The following is an 18117-nucleotide window of genomic DNA, read 5'->3' on the forward strand; positions in this document are numbered from 1 at the left end:
AGAAACTCCTTTGCCTCCTGCTGCCAAAGGCATCACCTGACACCCCGAAGCCGGTGGCGGTCACCCAGCACCCCGCCACCGCCCTGGACCCACTGCAGGGCCTGCGGAACGCCACACGGGAGGACCCGGGCTTCCAGGGCCCTCGTCCCACTGAGCTGCCCGAGAGCCTCGGTCCCACCTGCACGGGCGCGGGTACAACGGCCATCGCTCATGCACAGGAAGGAGTGACCGCAGAGCAGGGGAGACGGGGAATGGGCACATGTGGTGGGTCACTCTGCCAGGGCTCCGGTGAGAACTGGGCCTGGGGAGCAGCCGCAAACGCCAGGGAGCAACAAGCAATATGATGGCTTCAGGGTGAGGCCTCAGCAAACGACTCTGCAGACACAGCAGCTCACTGAGCAGGAGACACGCCCCCGCCCCCGGGAGCTAGTGAGGGCAGCACCCCTGCAGGAAGGCCCCCCCCCCCCGCCCCCCGACCCCAGGAAGGGCCGGCCCAGGCTGCACGCGGAGGTGGCAGAGCAGAGGCGGAACCCTGGCTCCTCCCGCTGCCTCTCTGTCCGGGAGCGACTGCATCTCCACACGACACGCAGCTCCCCCCGGGGGTCAGCGCCCCCAAGGGCACCGCTGCTGGGCTCGCTGGACTGGCCTGTCCCCCGCGAGAGGGACTCCGAGAGCGGGCGGGCTCAGCGACCAGCAGGACGTGGCCTTGGGCTCCATCGATTCAACTGAGCAAAGCTGCTTCATCCACGTCTCGGCAGGAACACGCTCAGGATGGGAGAGGCTGTTACCATGGTGACAGCCGCCGCCGAGTGAGGATGGAGGCAGCTCTCCCAAGGGCCACGAGGGGCCTCCCACACAGGCCCCAGGGACACGGGGTGTGCTGGCGCCCCGAAGGCCTCCCTCACATGGAGGCGGCCTCACCGGGCACAGCCAGCAAGGCGGCTTTCTTTCCAGCAGGTTTCTCCAGACGCTGACCAGGCTGCAAGCACGAGCTGTGAGCACTCAGGCCGAACCACGCCGACCGTGCAGGAGGGCTCCTGGCAGCCCGGCCCGAGTGAGCTCCTCCAGGGCGCCAGGGCCAAACGCCACTGCAGGTGGCTTGAACCGTAGAGAATGATCTTCTCACAGTTCTCGATGCCAGAGCCCACGATCGAGGTGTAAGCAAAGGTGGGTTCTGCGGGGCCTCTCTCCTGGGCCTGCCCACGGCACCGTCTTCCTGTGTCTTCACACGGTCTCTCCTCTGGGTGTGCATCCCTGGTGTCTCTCTTTGTCCCAATCTCCTCTTCTTATCAGGGCACCAGTCATACTGGATCAGGGCCCCCCCGGAACCTCATTTACCTCCATCACCTCTTTAAAGATCAAACGTCCACCTTCTGATGGCCTGGGGATGTGGACTTCAGCTTTTGGGGGGTCACAATTCAGCCTCCTTCCCTTCTCCGCTCAGAACCTTGACCTTGACAGTGCAGTCTGCTCAGGGAGCAGAAGCCAGGTTGCTGGGGCAGGTGGGACCATGGGAGAGGGGCCTTTCTGCACGACTGCTCACTGCACAAGCCCTGATGCCCCTGGTGTTTTCTCTGGGTGGTGAGCCAGTCTACGCATCCCCACCACAGCCGGGGTAGATGACTCCCAGATGCTCAGGCAGGAAAGAGGGCATTGGCTTCTGAGTCATAAAGATCAGGACACGACAGCCCAGCCCCACCATGCAACAGCTGTGTGACTTAGGGAAACTTCCTCGGCCTCTCTGTGCCTTGCTTTTCTCATCTGTAGAATGGGTTGGTCATATCTGCTTTGCAGGGCTGCAATAAGGATTTAATGAAATGACGCATGACAAAGGCCCTAGCACATGGTTAGTACTGTTAGCAATAAATCCGTTAGCTAAATCAGAATCAGCCTTTCTCTTCCTCTGAAAAAACAAACCAACAGGAAATGAAGCAGGTTGGAAAGCTGTGTGTGCGGGGGGGTCATTGTGGGGGGGTTGTGCTGTCTTGCGTGCCTGGGTTTCTGAGACCCGGGAGGGGAAGCCCAAGGTGGACAGAGCTGGACACACTCCCAAGTGGCTGCCTTCTCCTGGCTCTGAGGAGGGGCAATCCAGCCCCACCCTGGCTTCCCAGGGCTCCCAGCCCAGTAGCGAAGCCAGCTATCAGCCCCACGCGCGGTGCTCGAGGAGGGACACTCAGGGCGCACGTGAGGGGATTTATAACAAGGCCCTGGAGTGGTCTGGAGAGTTGGGTTCGGGTCCTCTGAGGCAATGGCATTACGCCAAGGCTGAGAGCCAGCGGAGTTATCTGGGCAGAGGGCCAGGGTGGGGGTGATCCATGTGAGGGGGAGGCGGAAGCTGAGGAGCTGTGAGCGGCAGGCTGGGAGGGAGGGCGAGGGAGGCTGACAGGGCTGCAGCCTGGGATCGGCCAGTTTTAATTGGCACCGTGTTACAGACATGCCAGGGAGGCCTGTCAGGAAGCAGGCAGAAGCACCACGGAGTGGCACGTCCCCGCCATTAGAGGAGACGTTAGGAACAGAGCGGCCAGAGCTCATGCATCGGCCACCTGTGTCACACACAGTCCCAGAGTGGCCTGCAGGGCTGTGAAAAGTGCCCGCTTTCCCTTAGAATCCAAAACAAGAGCCCGGAGACATTATCCCACGGCTGGGGCTGATGGGCAGTGTGAGTGACGGGGCAAGGAGGGGCCGCAGGCAGTGTACCCGCTTCTCAGAGTTGAAAGGACCACCTACATGAGAGACCCGGAGTCTGACTCCCAGGCCCTGCCACTGCCCAGCTGGGTGACTCTGGGTCAATCACCTAACCTTGCTGTGGCTTATTTCCTCCTGTAAAGGGGGGGGGGGCATGTTGCCCTGGCCCATTTGGCTCAGTGGGTAGAGCACTGGCCTGCAGACGGAAGGGTCCCGGGTTTGATTCCAGTCAAGGGCACATACCTCGGCTGCAGGCTCAACCCCTGGACCCAGTCGGGGCACATGTGGGAGGCAACCAATCGATGTATCTCTCTCACATCAATGTCTCTCTCTCTCTCTCTCTCTCTCTACCTCTCTCTCTCTCTCTCTCTCTCTCTCTCCCTCCCTCCCTTCCACTTTCTCTGAAATGGAAAAATATCCTCAGGCAAGGATTAACAAAAACAAACAAAACAAAAAAAGGGGGCATGTTCACAACGCCTGCTCCACACTGTGGCCGAGAGGATTAAGTAGGTTAATATGTTCCAGGTGCTTAGAACACTGCCTGGCACAGAGTGAGTGGCACAGAGCAAGGGCTCAGGAAGAGGTGCGTGTGTGTGGGAGGTGGTGAGGGTGATGACCCTGCAGGACTGGCTGCCGGAGGAGTCAGCACCTTGGACAGCGCACAGGGAGCGGGCGCCCTGGGCAGCGTGTCGGCAGTTGTGTCAGCACCTTGGACAGCGCACGGGGGGGGGGCCGCCCTGGGCAGCGTGTCGGCAGTTGTGTCAGCACCTTGGACAGCGCACAGGGAGTGGGCGCCCTGGGCAGCGTGTCGGCAGTTGGGTCAGCACCGTGGACAGCGCACGGGCACGCTCAGCGTGGTGGAGGTGACCCGCCTGGCCTTGGGGAGGCCTCCGAGCAGCAGTGAGGTGCTGTCAGGGGTTAACAACAGGTTTTCCAAGCAGAAAACTGATCTGGGGGATTCGGACTTGGGCATTTCTGAGCAGATGCTCCCCCGTTTCCTCCTCTGCGCAGTGTTACTGTGGGAGCATGAAGAGGCACCTGTGAGGTGCCGACCATGGTCATGGAGGAGTGGGTCGTGGGTCTACGGCACATCAGGCCCTGTACCCACCGGCTCCACCCGCCCAGCCCCGGCCCCAGAGGCACAGCCCACTGACCGGATGGGAACAGCGTGGCTGAGTGACTGGCAGGCAGGTCGCTCGTGAGTGACAGACCTGGGATCTCAGTGCTTGGACCCTGGGATCTCAGTGCTTCGCCAGCAGAGAGCCTGGCAGGCAGAAGGGCCTCGGTGGGTCCCCACCATTGTTCCCTGCGTGGGGGACAAGCCCGGCCCTCAGGCTGCGCTGTGCCGGAGGCTTGGAGCCTCTGCCCTGACTGCTGGCCCACCACCCAGCCTCGCTTCGGGACCTGCTCAGGAAACAGGAATTAGACCTTGTTCCAGACGGAGGGCTGGTGCACTGCCAGCTTCCACCAGGAGAAACCGCTCAGGGAGGAGGAAAATCAATGGAGCCATCTTTGCAATCCTCCGGTGCTAAACACAAAGCCGAGGTTCCTGGGCTGAGGCCGCCTGAGCAACCTGTTACCTTTAAGTCGCATCGCACTCGAGAAAAATCACCCCGCGCTGCCAACGGTCTCAGAATGTTGGTACTGAAGGATGTGAGCGGTGGCTTAAAGGGATGTGGAGATGGCAGTGAGGTAAAACCATCAGAGAACCCGCAGGAATTCTGAGAATGAGCCTTAACCATCCCAGGGGGCTGTTGTTGAAGAGGGAGAATAATGCCAGTCACCGGCTGGGGCCCGGTTAGTGGCTGACTTCTTTATTCCTTACAAACGTCCTTCCATTAAGGAATTTGGCCCAGTTTACATTCATGTGAACTGATGGCCCAGGACGTTAAGCAAAGAACCGAGACCAGGGGGTCCGGACCCCAGCACCCAGCCTGCTCCTCTGTAGTGTCTGGGACCCGAGCACCGTGGAGCCCAGACTCACAGGGGGGTGTCTACACCCCAAGACCAGGTGGAAACTGTGAGCCTCCTCACTGCAGAGTCGGCACCTACAACCATTCACAAGTCCCTACTGTGTGCGGGCCCTGCATTACATGTGGGGATGCAGAGAGGGTGCAGACTGGGTTCCTAACCCCCAGGGTATCCCTGGAAAATGGGGGCGGGGCATATTAACAGGTGAGGAAAGCCCAGTGTGACTCCCCGATGAACCGGTCAGCCAGGGGAGGTCTGCACAGCCACCGCAGGCTGGAGACTCCATCACTCCTCCATCGGCTGAGCTGGCACCTAGGTCTACAGCGAGGCTGCCGGAGCCCTGGGTGACCCCAGGACCTTACCACACACACTCCTCCGCCCCCAAGGCCAGGACGCGTCTATAGCTGATCAACTAACAATTCAGTTTCACAAATCAGAGGCTACCCACAGGCAGGATCTGCAGCCAGGGAAGCCCTCCGGTTCCCACGGGGACCCCAAACCCAACGCTCCCTTCCTGTCACCGCCCTCGCCTCCTCAGCTGACTTAGGTCCTGCGGTCAGTCATTATTTCCTCTCCCTGCATTCACCATCAGCCCCATGTCTGCCGTGCACTTGGCAAAACCGCTGCCCTGGCCCTCCACCCACCCCGCGCCTGCAGCCCAGCGAGTCCCCGGAGAAAAGTGCACGCCACGTGCTCTCTGGCCCACTCGCTCGCACAGCACCGCCCGCCTGCCCGCCTGCCCGCCTGCTCGCCTGCGGATATTCCCCTTGCTTATTGCATCGGTGGTTTGTGTCCGCCTGCTCCAGAGGGGCCGCAGGGGCAGGGCCTCCCTCACTACATCTGGGCACCGTCCTTCACAGAGCAGCCTGGTGTCGAAGGTGGAAACGAGACTCGGGGGCTGGAGGTGTGACTCCTGCTAGGAGTGGGCTCAGCACGTTCCCTGGGCTCCCTGTGACTCGGTTTCCTCATCTGTAAAGGAGGGTCGTACTGCACCTGCCTCACAGGGCTGTGGTGGGGATGAGATGAGTTAATATTAAGATGTGCTAATGCTAGACAAGAGCCTCGCTGTCGTTACTGGTCTTATCATCAGTCTTCAGAACAGCGACATCGTAGCAACCAGCCTGCTCTCTCCACTCAGCCCTGCTGGGCCGGCCTCAGCCCTCCCCCAGGCCCATGCTCGTGTCTGGACAGTTCATTCCTCCCCAGCTGTGGGCGCTGGACTCAATCCCATTGCCCCTAGCTTGTCCAGACACAGGGAGCCACCACGCAGGGCCCCCGACTCCGTCCGGCTGGGCTTTTGACACCCTCGTTGTCACTCTAAGCCAGGGGTCCTCAGACTTTTTAAACAGGGGGCCAGTTCACTGTCCCTCAGACCGTTGGAGGACCGGACTATAGTTTAAAAAAAACTATGAACAAATTCCTATGCACACTGCACATATCTTATTTTGAAGTAAAAAAACAAAACGGCAAAAACACCCGCATGTGGCCCGCGGGCCGTAGTGTGAGGACGCCTGCTCTAAGCCCTGGGTGTGACCCCGGCGGGGAGGGTCCAGAGGAGTCTTTGGTGGACGGTCTCAGGAGAATCAGCCTGTCCCTCCTCTGGGAGGGGTGACCCCAGGACCTTATCTCCTCCTTCGTCCCTGGTGAGGTCTCAGAGTGACAGGGATCACAGCCACCCCAGCGAGGGGGAGGCGAGGGGTCAAATGTAACCCTCACAGCCGCGGTTCTCAAGTGTTCACAAAGTCTCAGCGTGAGCTCACGTCTGCCGTCATTCACACACTGTGGACTCACCGAAGGTGAACGAAGCAGAAGCCCCCAAGCCAGCTCCTTACAAGCCAGCCAGCCAGCCCCACCCAGAAGCCACCGCGGGAGACGCCGGCGGCCAAGGCGGCGGGAAAGGATACTGAAGCTCCTGTCGGTGATGGCCAGGTGCCAGAGGTTGATGCGCAGGTCGTCGGCCGACATGTACGTCTCGCAGTCGCTGTTGACGGAGATGGAGTTGATGTGGTAGGTATGGCCATTGGCGAAGACCCTCCGCGGGCTCACCTCCACCATCAGGTCCATGGGCTTCAGCACGGGCACCTGCCGAGGAGGAGGGCAGGTCAGAGCGGCCGTTTGCCGGGGGCAGGCCACCTGGCCAGGCAGCCACAGCGGGGAGGGCACCAGCGGGCACCCATCCCGCACGTGTCAGAAATAATGTCCAGCCGAAACCGGTTTGGCTCAGTGGATAGAGCGTCGGTCTGCGGACTGAAGGGTCCCAGGTTCTATTCCGGTCAAGGGCATGTACATTGGTTGCGAGCACATCCCCCATGGGTGGTGTGCAGGAGGCAGCTGGTCGATGTTTCTCTCTCATCGATGTTTCTAACTCTCTATCCTTCTCCCTTCCTCTCTGTAAAATATCAATAAAATATATTAAAAAAAAAAAAAAGAAATAATGTCCATCACCACCAGCCCGGCCGGAAAGCCCACCTCCTTCGCTTGGCCTCCCGCGGTTGGTTCTGAGCCCACCATGTGACTTTGAAGAAGTGACTGGACCCCTTGGCACCCCAATTTCCTCATCTCTCAAATGGAATGAGAAGATACCACGGCAGAGTCAGCTGACTGTCCACCAAACATTTGCATCCCTTCTACCAGGAAGTGACAAGTGGCTGCCCAGAGAAGGACTACATTTCCCAGCTACCCTTGCATCCGGGCGTGGCCACATGACTGGTTCTGACCAATGGGCTGTGAGTACAGTGATGCCGGCACTATGGGCCAAGGTGGTTAAGAGGCAGGTGTGCCTTTTCTATCCTCTTTCTCTTCCACTGAAGGAAGGTGAAGACCAGCCTTTAGGGATGGAGGCACATGGGACGGCAGGAGGCTGTGTCCCTGCAGGACAGCCAGGTGCCAACCCACATGCACTTGGCTAGGAGTGAGAATTACATTTTTTTAAAAAAATTTTAATATATTTTTATTGATTTCAGAGAGGAAGAGAGAGGGAGAGAGTGATGGAAACATCAATGATGAGAGAGGATCCTTGATCGGCTGCCTCCTGCACGCCCCTCACTGGGGATCGAGCCTGCAACCCAGGCACGTGCCCTTGACCAGAATTGAACCCAGGACCCTTTAGTCCACAGGCCACCGCTCTATCCGCTGAGCCAAACCGGCCAGGGTGAGAATGACATTTCTGTGTGCTCTGCCCTGCAATGGAGGGTCATTTGTTAGAGCCATCAGTGTTAGCCTAACTCACACAAACCCCACCTTGGACGTGCGAGGAGTCCCTGAGACAGAATCAGATGCACGCCTCAGCTTCCCTTCGTGCTCTCTGCCTGGAATGCTCCCCCCCACCCCCGCTCCGCCCTTGGGACAGCTAGTGAACCCCAACTCCTCCTGCAAGATCTGGAGGCAACAGCCCCCCAGAAGTGTGCAGCTGCCCTGTAGGTAGGGCTGGCACACCCCCCGACACACCCAGCACACGGCCCCCATCTCTATCAGGGCTCAGCATACACTGCTGTGTCACTCCAGTAAAATGTGAGGTTTCAAAGGTGCGAGGACAGACAGACGGACAGACACAATGGCCTGGCCTGGGCTCCATGCCCAGGAAATGGGGCTGGCGTTGCCATCCCCACATCACCGGTGAGAAGACTGGATGCCACGATGAACCCAACTTGTCTACGTCACGGGGTCAGGAAATGAGGGTCAGGACGGGAAGCTGGGGTGCCTGCCCCTGAGGGTTCCTGGTGCAAAGGTGCAGACTGAGACCTGCCTGCAGCTTCGAAACCTGCCCTGCCACTCACAGTGTTACCGTCACGGGCCACATCTCAGGCCTCCGCTTCCTTTTCCGTAAAGGGGGCGAGGCAGGGGAGGAAAGACCCACGCCCTCCCCCTTTCTCCCGCAGCCTCAGTTTACGTTAAGTGCCGGCTCGGGATGTGTGGGACTTACAAGAACATCTCCGATGCGGGGAGGGAAATAAACAAGACTCCCGCGGGCCATGGCTCTGCCGCCGAAGCCAGGCCATCAGGAGGTGATAATTGCATCTTTCCCACCAGAGGAAACCCTCCCAGCCCTTCCTGGGGCTGGCGGTGCGGGTGGGACACCATCACTCCGTTACTCGACAACCAAGATAATTGGCGTCCCTGCCTTCTCAGAATTTATCGGTGCAATTCGCCAGCCATGCCGAGCCACCGTGTTCAAACGTGCATTTCTCCTCCTGGGGAACAACACTGATCCCCACTTCATGTTTATGACAATTCGCGGGATGCTCTGTGCGTGCGCCAGCTGTCGTCTCAGAAAAGGCGAGGCATCATCTCCATTTTGCCGGTGAGGAAACTGAGGCGGAGAGCAGGGGGGCAGGGTGCCCACAGCCACCCAGCGGCAGTGCGGGGAGCTGGGAGCAGAGCCGGGAGAGGCGCTCACCACCCAGCCCAGGCAGCACCCCTCGGAGCAGCCCAGGAGCGAACTGAGGGAGACGGCACTTCAAGTGACAGGAACGAGCTTTTCCAAATCTGCTAGAACGGCCCAGCCGGGTGGCTCAGTGGTTGAGCACTGACCTATGAACCAGGAGGTCACAGTTCGATTCCGTCAGGGCACATGTCCAGTTGCAGGCTCGATCCCCAGGAGGGGGCATGCAGGAGGCAGCCGATCCATGATTCTCCCTTATCATTGATGTTTCCATCTCTCTTTCCCTCTCCCTTCCTCTCTGAAATCAATAAAAATGTATTTTTTAAAGTCTGCTAGGATGTACAAACGGGAGCTGAAGAGGGCGGTCACTTCCCGACACTGGTCCCCGCCCCTTCACGGCCCGCTGGGGCCACCTCCTCTGAGGCAGGCCTGTCCCAGGCACTGGGACCCCAAGAAGACTTGGGCCCCATCCTGCCCTCAGGCTCTGTGTTCACTGCAGCCTCCCAGTACCTCGAGCTGGGCCTGGCACGCAGCAGGCGCTCAGTAAGTGTGTGTGCTGAATGGGTAAATCCGGATCAGCTGTGCCAGCACCTCCTTCAGCAGGCACGTCCGCAGCACCCGCTACGCGCCCGGTGTCTGGAAGCGGGGGCAGAGGCGGCGCGCCGTGTGCTTCCCGGCCTGCTGCGGGGGGAAGGCGCCGACTTCGCCACAGCCCTCCCCGCAGACGCCACTGACCGCCCCGCGGCTCTCCCGTGAGGCAGGGGCCTCCTGGCCACGTCAGAGCAGACGGGCGCCGGTTCTGGGCCAGCCTGCCCTGGGTTCAGATCCCCGCTCTCAGTTCCCGCATCTGTGAAATGGGGGTGATGACCCCACGGGATAGGATGTGGGTGAGGGTTCAGTGAGCTGAGCCGGCCAGAGTGCTCGGAGGACACCCCCTGCCAGTGTTCGCCCTTGTTCCCGACGAAGAACCCAGGCTGTGCAGCCTGGCGCCCCGCCCGGGTCACACCGCCAGGAGGTGGCAGAGGCAAGATTTGATCCCCGGCCCGTGACCCCACGGGACTCTTCCTTCTGGTCCCGCGGCTGGGAGAGAGAGGAGTCCTTTGGCCTCTGAATCACGGTGAGGACGGGGGCTGGCCTTAGCACGGCTCCGCGGCTTAACCGCCGGCTCTCTGTAACCAAAGGCAATCTCGGAGGCTGAGTCTCCGTAGAGGCTGCACGAGGCACAGGGCTCCGCGTCCGCCGCTCAGCCACATTCTCTGCTGGCTCTGCCCCTCCCCAGCTGGGCGGCGTCAGTGAGTTCCTGCCCCTCTCTGGGCCTCAGTTTCCCTCTTTGTGTGACACGGGGTTGCAGTCTTGCTCTGCACCCTCAGTTGCAGCTGAAAAGCTCCTTATGGACTTTGGGGCGCCTGGTCCTCAGGAGGCCTCTGAGGCACGGAGCAGGCAGATGACCGCAGGCAGGGTCTGCGCTGACGGTGGCTCAACTCTCCAGGGCCCTCCAGCCCCCCGTCCCCGCCGGCTAAGAAAGGAACCTCAGAGCGCGGTCTCCGCCACAGCTCACCTGCAGGGACGTCACGGTGCTCAGGTCCTTCAGTTTGCCTTCCTCGTCCTTCAGGTTGTAGCCCTCGGGCCTCTTATCTCGCTCGGTGATCTTCCATAATTTGATGGTTTTGTCTTTAAAAACAGAACAAAGGGAAGCAAGACCCACGGTGAACACGGGTTAACACGGAGAACGGGCTATCCGTCCGCCCTAGCCCGCCGACACGGACGCACGCCCAGAGCTCGCTCGGCCGCCACCCTGTGCCGGGAGAGGCGGTTCGTTCCAGTTCCCTCCCAGGTGAATGGCCCCAGCAAACATCTCCACGCGTGGGACCCCTGCCTGCCTTCTCTCGCTCCTCACCAGGGATCCCCATGGTGACGTCGCAGGTCAAAGGGCACGGCACGCTCAGGGTAGTTGTCAGTCTCTCGACGATTCCCAGAGAGACGGCCCTGACGCAGCTCCCCGCGTCTCCAAGCCCCTCCCTGACGCCCCCCAGGGGAAGCCCTGTATTTCCGAGCAGCACCCCCCGCCCCGGTCCAGCACCCCCTCTCCGGGAGCCTCACTTCTCTGCCACCCCGCCAACAACATGGAGAGAGTAACTTGGGCAGCTGTGAGGGTTAACTTTATGTGTCGACTGGGCTAAGCCGCAGGCTCCAGCCATTTGGTCAAACGTGTGTGAATGTCGCTGTGAAGGTGCTCTGAGACGAGAGTAACCTTTAACCCACAGCGCACAGCCCATCACCCTCCCTAGTCTAGGTGGGCCTCGTCCAATCCGGTGAAGGCCCTATGAGAAGACAGACGGGGGTCCCCAAGGAAGAGGGGATCCGGCCAGATGGCCTTCCTAGGCGGCACGTGGTGGCCTGCGTCTGAGGGGTGCAGATGGAGCTGCCTCAGGCTCCCTGTGCTCCTTGGCCCCTCCTTCCTCGGGAGTGTCAGCCCTCCACCCCAGGGGGAATATCCACAGCCATGTCCACGGCTGCTGCGCGTGACCATGGGAAGGGCCCGTGTCCAACAGGGACGGCGGGGACAGGGGCACATTCACGGGGCGGAATTACACGCGGCTCAGACGTTGTTTTTAGGAGCCAAAGAGGAAAACGCTCGCTGTGTCAGTGAGGTGAAACAGCATTTGCTGTAAACCGTTACATCACACGCCTACACCTGCATGCACGCACCCAGGCACACACACACGCCTGCACACACACTCAGGCACAAACACACACCTGCACACACACTCAGGCACACACACACGCCTTGCACACACACACTCAGGCACACAGGCACACACACACGCCTGCACACACACTCAGGCACAAACACACACCTGCACACACACAGGCACACAGACACATGCTCAGACACACACACTCATGCCTGTACACACACATGCTTGGGCACACATATGCACACATATGCTCGGGCACACACACACACACACTCAGGCACACAGGCACAGACACATGCTCAGACACACACACTCATGCCTGCTCACACACATACGCACACATGCACTCGCACATGCTCGGGCACACACACACACACACACACACACACACACACACACACACACACACACACAGGCACATGCACAAGCAGCACGCCCTCACCGTTGGTGGACAGCAGGGAGTGGGCGGCGTTCTGCTGAGGGAGCCATTTGATCTTGTTGATTTTCTCCTCTATCTCCAGGCTCTTGAGATAGTCGAACTCCGGCTCGTGGCTCTGGAAGGTGCTGTAGACGTCGTACTCGCCCTGGCTGTGAGGCGCATTTTTACTCTGCAAGGAAACCCGGGGGGGCCTGAGCTAGGACGGCGGGGGTGGGAACAGGCCGGAGCCAGGCCCAGGGGTTAAACCCATGGCGGGCCCAACAGCAATGGTGACCGGAAACCCGACTTTCTCATCTCCTTGCTGGGTGGCTGCAGGACAAGCTAGCTCCTGTTTACTGAGCACCTACCGTGTGCCGGACACGGAGCTCAGTGCGTCTCATGCCTCATCTCCTCTGTCCTCGAGGCCCCTCTATGCTGAGTACCATGACTCTCCCCATCTTACAGGTCAGCAAGGGGAGGCTCAGGGGGACTGAACCTGCCTCGGCCACGTGACCACTGAGTGTAGCTCCCCCCACAGGGTCCGTCTGTCGAGAGGCTGAGGCTGTGGCCTGCTCCTCACGCCCACGTGTCCACGGGGCGGGACGTGAGGACTGAGCATGTGCTGAAGCAGAGTGTCCCCCGGGCAGCGCCCTGTTATGTCAGACTCAGGTAGGGGACTGCTTCTCGGCTCCCCCCGCTGGGGGGCCCCGTCCTGGCGTGGGCAGCAGAGCCCCAAACTGATGAGGTGGTGAGCCCACCGCGGGCACCAGGGGCCACTTCCCAGGAGACAGCGTTTCTATGGCAACCTGACACTACAACGGAGCATCACCGCCGGGCAGCCGATCCAAGGCACTTCACCAGGCACCATGTCCAGTTCCCGGGGATGTGCAAAAAGCACCAACTGCCCAACGTCTACCCCTGTCTTGCTTCTAGAAAGCTCTCAAGTTCTTCCGTATTCCTGCCTCCAACTCACTCCGTGTCCCATGAGCACTGTGTGGGACAAAGGTCAGCGGGACCGGGATTTAAAAACATTAAAGGAGAAAAATTCAAAACGAGGCTCTCGCATCCCCGTTGAACCTCCTTCCGCAGTTTGGCAGAAAGAAGGCTGGGCTCGGCCACCCCGTGGGACACGCGAGTCCCGCTCACGGAGTCGGCCGCTCCCGCCACAGGACCGGCGGGGTAACGGATTGGGCTGCCCACGTCCCCGCGGGGTGTCCTTGCTCAGCCGCTTCCACCCGAGCTCCAGCCGGCTGTGGGTGGGGAGGATGAAGCACTGCTCCACCCCTGGGCCGAGGGAGGTGATGGGGACACAGGTGAGGTCTGGATGATGCTAAGGACTGAATGCGGGTCCTCTTCCCCCCACATCCTCCCCTCTCCCCCTCCCCCCTGTTCTCCCCCCAGGTCCTTATCCAGCATGTAATCCAGCAGGTGTCTGATGGGGGGCCGCCCTCAGAAGCAGGGTGCTGTGTAAGGGTTTCCATCCTGGTTTGTGCTCACTCCCTGGGGTGACTTCTCCAAGTGTCCCCGTCTGTGAAAGGTGGTGTCAGCCCCCACCCGCTGAGGAAGTGCAGAGAGAAGGTGGCAAGGTGTCTGCACATAGTAGGTGCTCCATAAACGGAGCCTTTTCTTACCCCTTTCTTCAGTGGTTCAGAAACAGCGCCCCCGGGGGGTGTTCCAGGCCGCCCCATCTTACCCCAATTCTGCTGGACCACCAATGTCACTGGGGCTCGGGCCTGGGCCTAACAAAACCGCCCCCGCCCGAGGGCCAGCCCACAGCCCCCCTCCTCCCAGGGTGGGACAGCGCCCGCTCCGCCAGGGCAGCCTGGCTCTGCTCGCGCTGCGTCTCCGGGTCCAGGGTGCAGTGACATCGGCAAACACCTGCTGAGTGGACCCGGGGTCTCCCTGCCCCAGACCTGCCGGCCCCACCCTGCACCGCGCACCCTCCCCAGCCAGCCCGGGGTCCTGCGGGAGGCAGGCGAGCTCCCCGGGGACCCAGCTGGTGGAACGAAGACAGCCCCCCGCTCCAGGCCCCGCGCACCTCCGGTTCCCGCTGGAAGACGACGACCCGGCCACCCTTGTCGCCCGTGGCCAGCAGCTCTCCCGTGTGGTTGAACTCGACAGTGGAGATGACATCGGCTGGGGGGAGGGGAGAGACAGGAAGGGGAGGCTCATTAGGACCCAGCCCCGTGCCGTTCAACTCAAGTGGGCCCACCTCACCCCACCCAGAGGCCCTGCACCCCCAAGCGGGGCCCCCACCAGGCAGCAGGAGCCCGAGGGGTGGGGAGACAGCTGCCCCCTCCTCCCCGCTGGCCAGAGGGCAGAGCCCTGTCCCCTCTGTCTCCTTCCTGCCTCCTGCCTCCTGCCTCCTCCCCTGCGGCTCCTTCCAGAAGCAGTTTGGGGGTGCCCTCCTGTGCCCACAGGTGACTGGGATGCAAACCTGACACTCACTAGCCAATTCTGGGGGCCACTGAGACCAACTTCACCCCTTCCTGCCCCCCACTGAGCTCCCCGTGGATGGGACCCCTGGTGGGGACTCATAGGCCCAGTGGGTCTCCTTTCAACAACCGCCCATCAGACCATGCCTCCTGGGGGCCCCCCCTCCACTCTGCTCTCCCACAGCTTCCCGGGCGATGGGTCCCCCAAGTCATGGTGTGTCTCTGCTCAAAACCCTCCACTGGTCCCCAAACCGAACCCTGATCCCTCCAACCCCCTCTTCTGCGCAGCCCCCACTCTCGGTGATGGCAGCTCCGTCCTCTGCTGGCTGGCCTGACTCTCTCCCCCTCGAGCCCTCCCTCCCTCCCTCCCTCCCCTCTACCCCTCCTCCTCCTGGCTCAGTCTTCATGCCCAATTCCCCCCCCCCCCCGCCCCCCACTTCTCTGCCTCTCCCAGGGCTCTCCTGGCCCCGCCCTGCCCGGCTGGGCTGGCCTCCGCACCACCACCTCCAACGACCCCCATCTTATGTCAGAGGAAAGCCAAGGTCTCGGAGTCAGACGAGGTTTGTGACCTGCGTCCCCGAGGCAGCCCAATCTCCCCGCCTCCTGCCCCTGCGCGGGAACCCAGCATCACCGCCCCCCACCCTGACTCTGGGCTGGGCCCTGTGGTTTGCTTGGGCCTGCGGGACACCAGCAGACAGGCCACCAACCTGGGCCTTGGCCACTGCCCGGAGCAGGACCTGCCCGGACGGGCCGAGCCCATCGATCCCGGGTGGGGGCAGGAGGAGGAGGACAGGGGACGAGTGTGTGACAGCCCCAGCCACACAGCCCAGGCAGGGCCCCGGCCCGAACAAGCCCCGATCAGCAGAATCAGCACATGTGTGATTACAAACATGCGTGTTGAGTGCCAGGGCGTTCCCTGTTTTTAACTCGGTGAAGAGTAACGGACGCCCTCTCTCCCAGCCTCGCCTCCCTCCACCCCACGCCTGACAGCTCCCCTCCCACGGGGCTCCGTGCTCTGCTCAAAGGACCGGCTCCCTCTCATCTCCAGAGCTGCTCCTCCGCCTGGAGGGCGTTTCCCGCTTTTAGCCAACAAACGCGCTTCTCCTGTCCCGTGGCCGGCAGAGGCCCGGAGCCGCGGGGACGCCCGCTTTGGCGGGAAGGAAACCAGGGGGAAGCAGGCGCTTAGGGAGCAGGTGGCGGCGGGACGGAGGCGGCGGTCAAGAGGGAAGCCCACTGCACTCCGCTGACAAAGACAACCCAGGAAGCCGCCTGGGAGGTGCACACGAGGGTGGGGGTGGGGTGCAGCCAGGCCCCAGCGCTGGCACGGCCCCCCCAGCCCCCGTGGGGAAGCCCAGCCTCGCCCAGGGGCACGGAGAGCCACACGCCAGGCCACAGCCCAGCAGCGCCGGGTCCCAGACGTGGTTCTTGCTGTTTCCTCTCAGCACCCCAAGGGGGCAAGGGCAGGACATGAGGTTGTGTACACAATGTTTTCATTATATAGACCAGTGGCCACAGCCACGCCAGACAGCACACGCCGGCAGAGAGGCGGCCTGGCGGCCATGTTCCATCCTGTCAGCAGAGGTGCCTTAAGGTGACTGGATTAAGATATTTTTAATTCTCTTTAATTCTCTTCTCCTCCTTTCCTGACCCTGGATTTTCTGTAACGAACACATATTTTAATAGCTCTACTGAGGTACAATGGATGTGCAGAAACGCATGTGTTCTACGTATGTGGTGTGATGTGTGGACATATGCGTAATTTATATGGCGTTTATGACGGAGCAATAACAACGCTATTAAATTAAAGCGGCAGCGTAACCAAGGTGCCCAGGCCAACGTGGCCCATAAATGCTGGGCGGTTACCACAGTAACAGACACGAAACGTCTGCAGGCAATTTACAGCGTATACGTCAGTTTCACATCCGCCCCCCCTCGGCCCCCCCCCCCCCCGGCCCCCGCAGGAGGTGCGACTGTGAGTCCTGCTGGCAGAGGCTCCAGAGCCCTGGTTGGACCCGGGGCTCCAGGGCCCTGGCTGCGCGGCCACGGGCTGGTCACACCCCTTCTCGAGGCTCAGCTGGGCCATCTTAGCGGGGGTGTGGCTGCATGTGCCCAGCCTGAGGAGCTCCAGGGGGCGATGGAGGCGAGGGTTTGGGAGGAAGAACCTTGGGGCGCGGTGGTGGCGTGTTACGCGGCGGCGCTGGCTGAGAAAGGGGGGCTGGCACATCACAGCACCTGCCGCGCACAGCACGGCCACCCCCCAGCTCTGCGTGGGGCTGTCCCCCTGCGTTAGAGGCGGGAAGGGTGCACACTCCCCTCGCCCCCACACACGAGGTGCCTCGCGGACGCTGAGCTGACCACAGCGCCACCGTCACGGGCCCCCGGGCAGCTCGGATCACCACTCGGGTCTCAGCTCGTGCCGCTGCCCCGGGGAGGCCGCCACGGCCTGCACGCCAACATCTGTTCCTCTGTTTGTATCCCAGCATCTCCTGTGGGGCCTGGGACAGCCCTGGGGATGGGGACAGCGTGAGCCCGCAGACTCCGGCCCGGGCCCAGCACCGCCATCCGCAGGGTGTGTGGCCCGAGACGGAGTCTCCTCGCCTGTGAAGTAGGGACAACCTGTCGGGTCTCGCGCGGCCGTGGTGAGGACGGGGCTAACATGCAGGACCAGATGCTCCAATGGGGCTCCTCGAACCCCAGCTTCCGCAGAGGCGCCCGCAGGCGGGGTCAGGACAGCAGGGGAGGAGTGCAGAGAACCGGGACTGTGGGGCGCATTGGACCAGAACAGGGCACAGTCACAGCGCGGCCTCAGCGGGTTTTAGCACATTCCCTGTGTGATGCAGCCATCCCACTGCCCAATGCTACACGTTCCCATCACCCCAAGAAACCCTGTACCCCAGCGGTCACTGCCCCTCCCGGCCACTGCCGACACGCCTGCCCTGGACGCTTCACGTGACGGGAATCCTACAACCTGCGGCCCGTGCCGGCCTCTCCCCCTCAGCCTCAGGCTGTCGAGGTTCACCAGGCTGGAGCCATGGTCAGTGTCTCCGTCCTTTTGACGGCTGATGACGCTCCACTGGGGACACGGGCTTTTAAAGACAGGCCCCGCCCCCTTCAGGCAGAAAGCCAGGCCCCAGAAGAGGGCGGGTCGGGAGGGAGCCTAGGGGTGACCTTGGACCCTTGACCACGCTCGGCCCACCTCTGCCAGCGGAGGGGCCATAGCCGGGGCCAGAGCAAGTGGGGGCCCACAGGGCCAGGGCTGGGCTGCCAGCTCCTCCCTGCCAGGCCAGACGGCCCCTGCAGAGTGGCTGCTGGCCTGGCCGGCACAGAGGCAGATGGGCCTGAGGACTGGGCAGCTGGGGCTCTGCCTGCGGTCAGCAGGCCCCGGTCAGGCGGCGGGCCTGACTCTAGGCCAGGTCGGACGGTGCTCACGGCAGCAGTGACGCCCACATCGGCTCCAGCACAGCCCTCCAGGCACCACCCCTCACTCAGACCCCTGTGGGCCCTCCAGGCGGTCAGGTGGCCCGAGGC

The 18117-nt window shown here is 61.7% G+C and overlaps 1 protein-coding gene across 1 annotated transcript in view; it reads right to left on the reverse strand.

The window, feature by feature from the left end:
- The window catches only part of PPP2R2C (protein phosphatase 2 regulatory subunit Bgamma), a 79395-nt gene that overhangs the window by 18068 nt on the left and 43210 nt on the right, over window positions 1-18117 (reverse strand). The window contains exons 2-5 of the mRNA XM_054724235.1: window positions 14193-14290; window positions 12179-12344; window positions 10596-10708; window positions 6561-6738 (exon numbers count right to left, since the gene is read on the reverse strand). Of these exons, the coding sequence (XP_054580210.1) occupies window positions 6561-6738; window positions 10596-10708; window positions 12179-12344; window positions 14193-14290 (555 nt within the window). The remainder of the gene's footprint in view (window positions 1-6560; window positions 6739-10595; window positions 10709-12178; window positions 12345-14192; window positions 14291-18117) is intronic.

Source organism: Eptesicus fuscus, chromosome 2 (genome assembly GCF_027574615.1).
Source record: "Eptesicus fuscus isolate TK198812 chromosome 2, DD_ASM_mEF_20220401, whole genome shotgun sequence".
Classification (NCBI taxonomy): domain Eukaryota; kingdom Metazoa; phylum Chordata; class Mammalia; order Chiroptera; family Vespertilionidae; genus Eptesicus; species Eptesicus fuscus.